This window comes from Protopterus annectens, chromosome 12.part0 (genome assembly GCF_019279795.1).
Source record: "Protopterus annectens isolate FY-2018-M chromosome 12.part0, PAN1.0, whole genome shotgun sequence".
Taxonomy (NCBI): Eukaryota; Metazoa; Chordata; order Ceratodontiformes; family Protopteridae; genus Protopterus; species Protopterus annectens.
This window is the reverse complement of record NC_056746.1, coordinates 21481636-21494036: the sequence shown is the minus strand read 5'-3', so window position 1 is coordinate 21494036 and position 12401 is coordinate 21481636. Positions and strand designations below refer to the sequence as shown.

At 38.4% G+C, this 12401-nt stretch overlaps 1 protein-coding gene across 1 annotated transcript in view; it reads left to right on the top strand.

Annotated features, from left to right (window-relative positions):
• PPL (periplakin) overlaps positions 1 to 12401 on the top strand; it is a 245798-nt gene that overhangs the window by 215021 nt on the left and 18376 nt on the right. Inside the window, exons 16-17 of the mRNA XM_044089065.1 lie at positions 1435 to 1573; positions 3385 to 3582. Of these exons, the coding sequence (XP_043945000.1) occupies positions 1435 to 1573; positions 3385 to 3582 (337 nt within the window). The remainder of the gene's footprint in view (positions 1 to 1434; positions 1574 to 3384; positions 3583 to 12401) is intronic.

Genomic DNA, 12401 nt, shown 5'->3' with positions numbered 1-12401 from the left:
GTATAGAGTTATGTTTATTAAAGGATGCATGATGGGTTGCCCCCCCCTTTTTTTTTTTTAATGTAAAAGATTGTTTGTGCCAAAGCTGATTTCTTGGCCATGTGTACTGGTGTGTCGACTTCCATGTTTTTAACCATATACGGTCGATGTTAAGTTGACTTTGGTTGTTTTCATTTACTAGTGATACTCCAGATATGTATCTAATAAGTGTACGCTCATTTTTTGAGTAACTCATATGTCGGCCTTCTAAATTTCAACCAAACAGGTCATGAAAGTGAATGTTGGCATGCTAACCCACATCTGCTAAGAAAGAAACTTTGTGCATGCAATGTTTAGACTAAAAATAAAAACAATAAACAGGGTGCCCTCCCCCACCAACTGCTAGTTATCTATACTAACTCAGAGATGAAACAATATTGGGGAAGGGCATATTCCCAAACCCTGAGAACTGTGTGATCTCGCACACCTGTAGACCAACTGCTTAGTTGACCAAATGCAGTCAATTAACAGACGTCAACCAAACACACACTTGACAAACTGAAGGGCACACATTTCATTGAAAAAGTAGCACATCAAACCTCAAATTATTGAGCACAAATGCTTGAAACACAATATACTGAAAAACCAACAAATGTGAAGTAAACACTACGTTTTTCCCAGTGGCAAGACACTCTGCACCTGCCTGCTAATTATGTATAAAACTCCCAAGATCACATTGGGGGAATGGGCAAATTCCTTGATCACAAATGTACTATGATCTTGCACAGAAATACAGCCAATATGTTCTATATGTATGTGTGGGAGCACTGAATTTCCCCCATGTACCACCTTAGTAATGGGTGCTAACCCTAACCTTAATGCTGCCCCTCCCCCCCCAGACCTAACCCTACACCTCGACATCATTAAAGCCTTCCCATAACACACTCACTACACAAGACAGACTCAGACTCGTAAACATTCAGAAACGCACACAAACAATACTACATCCGTTTCCTAACCTAACCCTTACCCTTAAATACACAAACTCGCACAGAACACCTATCCTTCACTCTTCCCTGACCCTAACCCTAACTCACAAACGTGATCACTCTCTGTATCGAACTCCAGGAACAAAGAAAACTAATGCCAGGAAAAGAACCACGTGGTCACCATGGTGAACTTTGCCCTTTCTCCAATGTAGTGCAATCTTGGAGTTGAATACATTTTCTAAAATATATATATGTGTGTGTGTGTGTGTGTGTGTGTGTGTGTGTGTGTGTGTGTGTGTGTGTGTGTGTGTGTGTGGATATAAAATGCACAAATGCCATTTTAGCACAAAACTGCAGTATCAGTGGTTACCAGTTTACATGGAAAAAGAAGCTATCTCTGGTTTCAGTGAAGGGTTCATGAAGTCTCTCATTATAAATCTATATTTTTCTCTCTTACTCCTTACAGGATTGATAATACAAACCGCCTTGAAAACAGCCTTCAGAAGGGCAGAGACATGCTGTCGGGTTACGAAAATAAACTTGCCTTTGATGAAACTGTTCCTGAAAGTATGCTTGGAGTAGACAATAAGCTACAGGAGCTTGCTGTGAGTCACATTTTTGTTAATCAAATTTGTTTTTATTACAGTGAGCCTTACACTGATAGAAATATTGGCAAATATTGATTTGAAAAATTGACAAATCCAAATTTAGCAATATAAATAATCACCAAACCTTCGCCATTTTTCCATCTATTTTCTCATTAAATACTCCCTTACCAAAAATACACTTACCTAACACCCAACTCACCCCTACCAAACACAAAACCAAATACTTACAGCCCCCACTGCTAATATGCTCAAACTCCTCTACCTCCACAAAAACATTCTGCAATGGCATTGGCTGCATGCTTTATACCCCTGACAACCTGATATCATGGAAGATGAGACTGCAACTGACGCAGGACCCAAGACTTTGATAATCAGGCCAACTGAGGGCTACTGCAAGCAGATAACCCAAATGTGATGTCTGCAACAGTGAATACACTCAAACATCTACATTTATGGTATGTGTACACAACTGTACTTTCCCTTTCTCCCACCATATATTTATGTGTGCATATTAAAACTTGAGTGAAACTAATAGTTTTCTGAAGCCTAGATGCATCAAAGGATAAAATCAGCACAATCGGAGATCTGCTGTTTTATACTCACATCTTCTCATTTTTCTTACTTCTGTAACCGTTCTTTCACATGAGCATACAGAACACTTAAATAAAACTGTACTGACCAACATATTTACTGCCCACCAAAAGTACACCTTCGGCCAAACTGGGCCAGTGCACCTATGACAAGAGTATGGACATGAGGCTGTTCAGCCACACCTTTCCAGTTTGTCTATCTATTCCTTAACCTGGGTCATTAACATAATCGAAATGAAACCTACAAATGTTCAAACGGGTAGCTCACATCTCATTTCTGCGACTTTAATATGTAGTAGGAATGCGTTAATCCCACATTATACTGTACATTCTGTACTGCATCTGTAGACTTTGTCTTCACTGCAGTTTCCCCATAACTGATGGTACATGGTTTTAAAATGTTGGGTGGTACGGGATAAAACTCACTTAGAAGTATGCCCTAAACTCTGACTTTTTGAACGTCTGCCTGCTAAATCAATCCTCCTGCTTCTTCAGCTGTTTTGGTCTTCAAACAAATGCATTTTAGGAGGCAGCATGTCCTTTTCAAGTATTGCTTTTGGATATTATACAAGAAAATGTCCTGTGCCATTTTTTTTGAGGAGGCACATGGTCCCTGCTGCTGACGTCTGTATGTCAAGAGGTGAGGAAGGAACGATACTGCTGTGATATTGGCAAAACTGTGATCCACTAAGGAGTTAAAATGTTATATCTATGGCACATGTTCAGATGTTATTGCATGTCTTCTACATATTGTGCATAATTCGGTTGTCCCCTGTGTGTGAGAGAAGGCTACGCACTGTCACAGTGCCACAGGCAAATGACATATACTTCATTAAGTATTTCCTCAAGCAATAACTATTTTAACAACTTTTTAGATTACTTTATTCTCGCGACAATTGTGTTTGCTTATGTTAATACTTAACTGTAGTTTTGATCCCCATATTAAAGGCACTAGGCTTGCAATATCTTATTTTAAATGTATTGTGCTAGACTGAAATAGTTTAGAAACACACAAATTATTGCAAAATTAATTTACATAACTATTAGAGCAGCATATAGTCCACACAGGAGTCTTGTGTGAAATGTGACAACAGCTGCATGTGTCGTTGAATTATGTACACCTAAAAACGGAGTATGTGCTACCAAGGATTTCTTGTAGTCTACATAGCAGTTATTATTAAGAATAACTTCTGTTTGCCTTCTCTATTTATTTTGTAGGCTTTAAACTCAGAGCTAAAGTCAAAACGACCCATTATTAATGAGGCAGAGCAGAACTTAAAGAATGCCAAAAAGAGCTCGGATATTCTTGCCAGTAAATACCAGGAACACTGTCCTGACATCGATAGAGAGGAAGCCGAGGTGCGCAAACTCAACCAGAGATATGACAACCTCAGCAAACAAATTGACACAAGGTCAGTAGAAGCTTTTTGAGGGTCTCTTGTCTCTCATGAATTATCAAAGTTAGATCCATAATGTCTCTCATACAATGAACCTGGTTTTGTGCTTGACCAGAGAATTGCTTACAGCCATCCAGTTCTCTCGTTTTGTTCTTGTTTGTGGTTTTCCACCAGACTGATTTTCACAGAGGATCTTAATAGAATGTCTAACTATGGACTTCATGTAATTATCTAGACAGTTATCTTTCATGTTTGCACGAGATGGAAAAATTAACGTTCTAAAATCATGTATGCCATTGTAGTGGAGCTATTGTCTATAATTCTTGGTGTTTGTGTCAAATATTCCATGGCTGGTTTACTTACTGTTTGAGTTAAAGCTTTATAAAATACTTTCTAAATTAGAATGAGTCGTACTGTAGTCCTTGTCAGTAGGATGTACATTACAAAAACTAAAGCACACTTGAAAAGTATTGTACATCTAAGTTCTAATGCAAGGCATGCTTCCACACTTGTTATAAATTTGTTGATAAATAATGTATTAATTTGTGGTTATTGTATTTGTAAACTAGATGAAAACCGCTTATTGTGGAGTAGTTACTGAGAGCCATCAGGTACCCAGCCTTAAAAAGATGCCACTCAAGGACACGTCTTCATGACCATAACATGTACTTCCTTCTATTGCATTTAATATTTCACTCAGTAAAGCAGGCAGAGGACCTTCTGTGTAAGAGTAAACATATCACTTACTCATTATAAAAAGGATGAGAGTAAGGCAAAGCTAGGGGTGTCAAATGCCAAATTCTAACAGACTGATATAATTTTCACAAGTACCTTCATAAGATTATGATGCTTGTCAAACATGCATTTGCTAAACAGATTTAGGTAGGCCACACTGCAAGTATACAAATCCAGTTGAAAGTGCATCTTGGGAGAGCTGGTGGCAGTATTATGTGAATCCATTTTAAAAAAAATGACATATTGCAAATTACAGGACTTAAGTGAGTGTAGCCAAACAGACAAAATATAATTTTTATGAATGTAATATCCCTAAGACAGGATGTTCTGCTGTTTCTCTGCCTCATCTCACTTTCATGTATGCTGTACTAAATGGCATTAAAGGAAAATTGTAGAAAGTTCTATTAAGGAAGCAGCAGAAAAAATACTTGTAGAGTTAAGCAAATTTCTGAACATGCTTTTTTATCTGTCTAACTAGACTAGTGGTGAACTGGGGATGGCACTCTGTTGCCTTGTACTATAACCCAAATCTATTCATAGACAATGCAGTTCTCTCTGGACAAGACTGTTCTAGCCAAGTTTATGGGAACCTTCTCCTAGACATATCACTGTCTGAGCTGCCATACTGCGAGTATGACACCACAAGCTGCATTTTGGCTCATTCACCATAGCAATGAGCGCATGTGTCCTTTCTCATCTTGTCTGAGCAAAGGCTGACATAAAGCTGAATGAGGACACTAAAGCTGGTCAGTGTTAGGACATTGGGAATTAATTAATAAATTCATTATTTACATTTGTTAACTAGGAAAGGCTACCTGAATGTGTGACTATATCAGGCAGGTGCTGAATCAGGAAAGGAACATCTTCATGTGAAGGTATTGCTTAACTGAGGGGGGTGTTAAGGCTGAAGAAGAATTTATGTGAAAGGGAGAGCTGAATTACAGACGAATGGTGTTCATTAGTGAAGCTCCTTAAGTACAGAGAAGAAGAGGCAAGTCTGTCAGAATTAAGTTCACAATTCATCACACTCTGATCTTGAAAATGTACCTGTAAGGTACTGCACTTTTTAAAGGAGCATCACTGAAGAAGATGGTATTCTACACAATTATAGAAAAATGTTTGGGTATTTTGACTACATTCAATATTATTATTATTCTTTTGCATGAATTTACTAATGAAAGAACCACAATTTCACATAAATTAGCAGTGAGTGAAGCTGCCATTCTGAAAAGCCACTCTGTTAATGATGCTATAGACCCCTTGTCACTGCCTCATAGCCTGGTACCGTTCCTTATGTACATAATGCAATCTCTGGACAGGTAATATGTGTCAGTCTTATGTTAGATCTGCCCAGCACTATCGTCACAGTAGCTCTATCTCCAAGTTTACATGTGATATATGTCTTATAGTTGTCCAGAGTCAGCAAATGAGAACTCGCTAATCCCCAACATTTTATACAGGCAATCTGCAGACAGCAAAAGTTTTTTTTAATTGTGTGAATTTGTTTAAAGGGTCACTATGGATAAGCAACCGTTTTTTTTTTTTTTGTTTGTTTGTTTTTTTTTTATATGCTACAAACTACACAGTAAGTGATTTTAGCCATTAAACATGTATATTAGGATTGCATTTCATCTTTGAAGTCTAAAATTAGAACTCATGTTTTTAGTTTCCCACAACTAGCATCCCCAAGGTTGCTTCATTATTTTGGGGTTTGAGCTCTGATGGTGTAGAGGAGAAAAGCCATGTCTGTGATCCGGATGACCCAAGTGGCTTAGGCACTTTTTGAGCCAGCATGGATGAGGAGAGGAATGATATTATATGGTCTGGTCACTTCTATTGGGAATGGTAGGGGTGTGGATGCATGCTCAGGGTGCTCCCTGAAGTTAGGCTCTCCATTGGAGACTGAGGAACCATTGAAGTATCTATCTAGGAGCAGGGTGCGTCTCTTGAGACTGCAACTTACAAAGATAACAATGTCTCTTGCAATAGGCCTTTGCACTCCATCCCAACCACTTAGTTTGCATGCATAGGGGATCATATGGACATAACCAACCTATCGAGCCAGGTGGCAAATGTCAGGCTCACTCTGCTCCCACAACACGCTGTCAGTAGGGGAAGATGGTGACCCTGTCCCAAAGGGGTTAAACTGGAACTAAAACCATACAGAGCCACTCTGTGTCATTTAGGAACAAGAGGACTGAAAGGGGGTAGTAAAGGTCAGATAGTAACTCAAGTACAAAGTGTCAAAAAACAAGAAAAAGTATTGTCTAAGAATTTAGTTGGCTGAGAAAAATAGAGAAAGGGGATGTAGATATCTGTGATGAAAGTGGAAAGAAAAACCTAAATCCAGACAAATTATTTTTCATATTTTAAACTCTCTTAAGTGTCTTACAACAAGATGCGTTTCTCAGACCAGTCTTGACTTGTACTAGCTGTCAGAGGTCCTAATGTTTGTGCCTGTAATGAAATACAAAGGGATTAAGAAGACTAGGTACCAGCCAGCTTCGTTTGAGTATACCTGCTATTAAATTACTTTTCTAAACATTTTGACTGTTAGAGAGTTTTCATCAGAAAAGAGTAATTCCTGTACAGTTTGCTGCTGAGTGTTTGATATTTGTTTTATGTGTGAGCCATCCGAAAAATTAACTTGAAAGCTAAGAAAAGGTTCTTTCAACATGCCCAATAGTGGAGAGATGCTTCAAAATGCCCCATTTTATAGAACTCTCAGTTTTAGAATGTATAGACGACTGGTGGATTTATTCTCTCACTTCCTGTTTGCAGTTGTCTTTAAATGGCCACTGTTTTTTGTTGAATTTAGACTTTCTATATTTTGCAGCATTGTTTTTAAATGCTTTCTGCTTTACCAGTTAATTTGAAAGAGCAACGTGACAAAAGCTATTCCTTGCCTTCCACCTTCCTGCAGTTCTAAAATACAGTTTCCGCTATAATTTGTTCTAGGGGAGATTTCTCTGTTCTCACATGGAGCCCTGCAACATAAATTACTAATATTGCTGTGAGCGTAGTCATGCAACATTAGTCTTGGTTTTCTTCCTCTGTAATAACAAGAGTGGTGTCATCTTTTAGGATTTTGTATGTTTAACATGATTCAACGTGATTCAGGATTTCTTCTTAAGCTGCGGTGGTGCAATGGTAGCGTTGTCGCCTCACAGCAAGAGGTTCTCCCATTCGATTCTCGGCTGGAGTGCCTTTTGTGTGGAGTCTGCATATCCTCCCTGTGGTCGAGTGGTGTTTGAAAGACATGCATAAATGGGCGTGCCTTCATTGAAGGTTAGGCATCGGGCCAGCACCTCGGCACCGTAAAAATTTACTGCCAATCATTAGCGGACCAGAGTTCCACTGTGATGACTCCTAACCGGGAAAAGCCAAAAGAAGAACGTGATTCAGGATTTCAGAGTAGATTCATTCCAGATTTTCTCCCACTACTTTTTATTTACAAAGATTTGCGCAAGTCCAGAAGAATCGGTCAGTCTGACAGCATGATATGGTTACAGTGACTGCCTCTCACGGAGAAACTGCTTCAGTGGTTCAGAGCTCTATACACCTCCTTGCACAGGATTTACTAAACAATATGTCCATTTATTTTCTAGTTCCATAAACAGGCTCATTTTCTTCAGATACCGACCCCTGAGAAAAGTTATGATTTTCCTTGTGGAACATTATTTTTGTTTAGTGAAAATTTAAAACATCCTTCCCTTACAAGAGAATCTGCTTTGTTCTTTCCCATCTTACCCACTTGTTCAGTTCTGGCCTTTGTATTTTTTCTGCACTGGCAGCATGTATCCCAATGGAACCTGGACTCGTATGATTTGCAGTTAAGATTTTTCCTGCAAACTATCTTGCGTCTCAAGCCTCCTTGTAAGAGCAATACCTTTCAGGGGTCTTACAGTTTTGTAGCAGAACAATTGATCACATCACCATTTGGCATTCCTTATTTGGCAAGAAATTCTCTTTCTGCTAGTATCTAGGCCAACTATATATGCAGGTTGCAAGCTTTGATGTGTTATTCCTCCTTATGCCATCTTTCATAATAAAATGACCTTTTCCACTCATTCATTCTTTATTACTATAGTGCCATCTGACATTTTTATTAACAGATTTTAATTACAAACTTTACTATTACCTCAAAACTCAGGGAAAGAGGTTATTTTATGGCTCCAAAAAATACCCTTTGATCTCTGCTTCTAGGCCCTTGAATTAGACTTTGATTAATTCCATTTACTTTAACAAAACTTAGTTGTGGACTCCTGTGATTAAGCAAACTATTTGTACTATTTTTAACTAGCTTGATAACTGCTTTGGATATTACCCTGACAACAGCTTCATCTAGGACCCTGCAATGTCTATACTATGGGGGGTCAATATATAGTTCTAACCCATCTATTCAGGGCCCTGTCAGTGTCTACTTTGTGAGGGACCCCATATAGCTCTGACATAGCCATTTAGGGTCCTGTCATTGTCCACACTGTGGGGAATAGCATGTGCCATTCACATGTCCGTTTAGGGCTCTGTGTCCACTCTATGGGGGGGACAGCAGATGCACTGACATACAATTCTGTTTAGGGCCTTGTCAATGCCCACTCTTTGGGAGAACGGATATTTGGCCGTTCTCTTTGAAGAACTGTCCGCTACTGTGTTTATGTATGAATCACCTTATGTCAGCACTCATCACCAACGTTTACAAGTTGCTTTGAAAGAGTTTTAAGTCAGAACTTCTGTAGAAAGCAAGCCGAATTCTGTTCCTCACATTGTGAATGCAGAGCAAAAAATGAGGGGAAATACAGTATACTTTTCTGTGAGCTGACAGTAACAGTTAGGATTTTCTTCATTTCTGTCTATACTCTCATAGATCCCCAATATCCCAGTTATTGGGACTGTTGTGATGGTTATTTGGATAGAATTGTTTTTATTAATATTAGCTGAGATTGATAGATTACGTCCTGTGTCAGCTTATCCTGATGTTTCACTGCACCCAATGAGTGGCACAAATGAGGTGTGATTGTGGCAATATTTGCTTACTTTCTTTCTTATTTATTTATTGACCAGACTGGTCACACCAGGCTTGGCCTGTTTTCAAAGGAGACCCAAATTTATTTGTACTGACTAGGGTGACTTTGGTCTGGACATGAGCTCATTTTAACATTTCATCTAAAGGATTGCTTCTCATATGCTTTATGCCTCATTCATGTGGGTAGACTAACTATATGCAATTTGCTTAAAAACTGAACTTTCCTATGGGTCTGGAAACAATTCCATTTATGGTCTTGTCCATTAATCTAAGCACCTGGTATGGGGATAGAACCAACAGCCGTTTGATCTTCCTGGCATCAAAAATGAGTATGCTTCCCATTGAGCCAGTGTCGCTGTTGAGAGGAGATGATGAAAGCCTCCTTGACTTCAGTTTTAATAAGGATTATTAGACCAAAGGCACTGTACAGCAATTATGGCACCTGTGCAGATGATGCCCAGGTGCATTTGGTGACTGTTAGGTGTAGTCTGAATATGTTGCAGTGTATACACTCCATAACGATGCATACCGATTTGTAAGGATTAAAAATTTTTTATCCATTTTCTCTAAACTGTTTGTAAATTTCCTTAGTGTCAGACAAGCATTTTTTCTTGCATGCCTCAAACAGCAACATTTATAAGTTCCAGTGAAGATAAGGACTGATAAGATGTAAATTGGATGTACTACTGCAAATTCTCTCCTGGCATGGTAAACAGATGGCAGTTGAGCTGTGCAGGTTTGTTTATTCAGGGTTCTGCATTAAAAAAATGATAAGAAAAGATGGCCATCTGCATACAATCAACAGTTACTGAAAGGCCACTATGATGAGTTCTAATGCCTATAAAAGACTAAGGGTATTTTACACAATTATGAAGCTGACAACATTGCTGTGTCGATGTTACACTTCTAAAGGTGTGGACATTCAAGGGTCAAACAGAGCAGGTAGAGGACTGGAGTTCATTCATACAGTAAACACTGGCACTGTAAATACAATGCTGGTATAACAGGTGCATGTTCTGTCCTTCATATTACCCATTTTGGTGTGAGGGCTTTCCCTATCACTCTGACCAAATCACTTATTCACTAACATAGTATCAATTAAGCTCCTGCTTAAATTCTGAGGAGTACAACTATGATTAGAACAGTGAAAGTGCAAAAGTGGATGAATATAAACCCATGCCCAAGACTGCAGTATCAGAATATTTCCCTACTGTAAGATCTCTGAGTTAGTATGTATATTAGTAGCAGAGGTGTTGGCACTACTACCAGCTTCAGAGGGTGAAATAGGTGTGAAGCCCATACCCTTCAAAAATGCAAGTTTCAGAATTCACTGTTCTTTTCATCCAGTTTATTTCTTGATGGGTCAGGACTTGCAGGGTCTGGTCTCAAAACCTCTAACTGGGAGACACATCAGTTTAGCATTGTATTGTTTCATTAGGTTTGATATCACACCTCCACTATGGCTGTTTCAGCCATGAGGCTGTATATAGTATTGGATCTATATTAATTCATCAAAATATGTATTCGTCAAATACATATTCAACAAAGGCTAAACAGCGAAATTCATTACAATGAAGCGCAGAATTTTTCTCAGGGTTAGGAGCCACTCATTTTTTAGCAATCCAGAAAACGCACTCCACTAAATCAAACCCACCCAACTAGGGGGGCTTCACCCCCATACCCCCCTAACTATATGTATCAACTCTGAGATCACACTACGGTGGGGTAAAGGACAAAGTTGTGCTGATGGCCCAGTGGTTCTTAACCCTGGGAAAAATTCTGTGCTTCACTGTAATGAATTTCGATGTTTAGCAGTCAATGAATATGCATTCCAACAATATGTATTTCGATAAACTAATATAGACCCATAGTATCATGTCATTCTTTTTCAGATTCGGTAAATTAAAAGATTGCATTTCTTTTCAACATGGAACTTAAATCTTAAAACAGGTTTGTCAGGGAACCAGTCATTTTTTGAAAGTACCATTCCTGACCTTCAACTGCTTTAGGTCAGTTGTAAGAGCAATCATCAAAAGGCTTCCTTCAAAGTAGTAAACTGCTGATTTTATTTTTTGAGGGGGATACAACCCCCCCACCAACTTCCCATGTTGAGGGGTTTTCCCTCTAGAATCCTTTCCTTAAAAATGACACTGTGGGTAATCTCCTGTAGTGTGTGTACTTCAGAATTCAGTTAATGTAGTAAAAAGAAACAAATATTTGTAAATCATAAGGTAAAATAAACTTTAAATTCAGAGAAAGATGAATATTTGGTTGTATGGTCTTCACCATCTGGTGCAAAATGCAATAACAAGTTTTTGTTTTTTTGTTTTGTTTTAATAATCCACTGGATAAATTGGGAAGATTAGACAAAATATTTTACTCCCCAAGAGTCTTACTCGTAGAATGAATCAAAATAAAAAAAACTAAATATTCACACTAACTGAAATTTCATTACGCAGTCCTGCTGTGCAATAGCTCATAGATATGAATAACTCCCGTTAATGCTGGGACTGACCTAGAATCAGATGATAAGCAAGCAGTCATGCCCAACAGAGACTGACCTAGAATCGGATGATAAGCAAGCAATCATGTCCAACAGGATGTGTGTTACTGGGGAAAATGACACTTGATAGAACAAGGACATTATTTCCACAATAACACACACACTGGAGGGAATTACTCTGCTTAAAGAATGAGCTATCTATTGAATTGTTTCGTATTTGTTTTTATTAGTATATAGTTATGTTCTATTATATATCTTTTATCTATATGGATCTACTTTAAAACAGTGAATTACCATACTGTCGACTTGCAGAGCAGCAAGACAAAAACCACAAAACTTCACATTGCCGAACATTCACATCATTGTAAGTTTTCACTGTGTAAGTAAACACTTGGCCAACAGGAAATAAAAACAAACTGAAGTAAATAAACCCCATCTACATCCCCCTAACTATAAATATACCAATTCCGAGATTACAATACAGTGGAGAAAATAGCGAAGTTCACTATATTGGTTAAATGCCTCCTTTCATGGTGAAAACTTAGTGCTGTGAATGTTAGTTAATGTAAAGTTT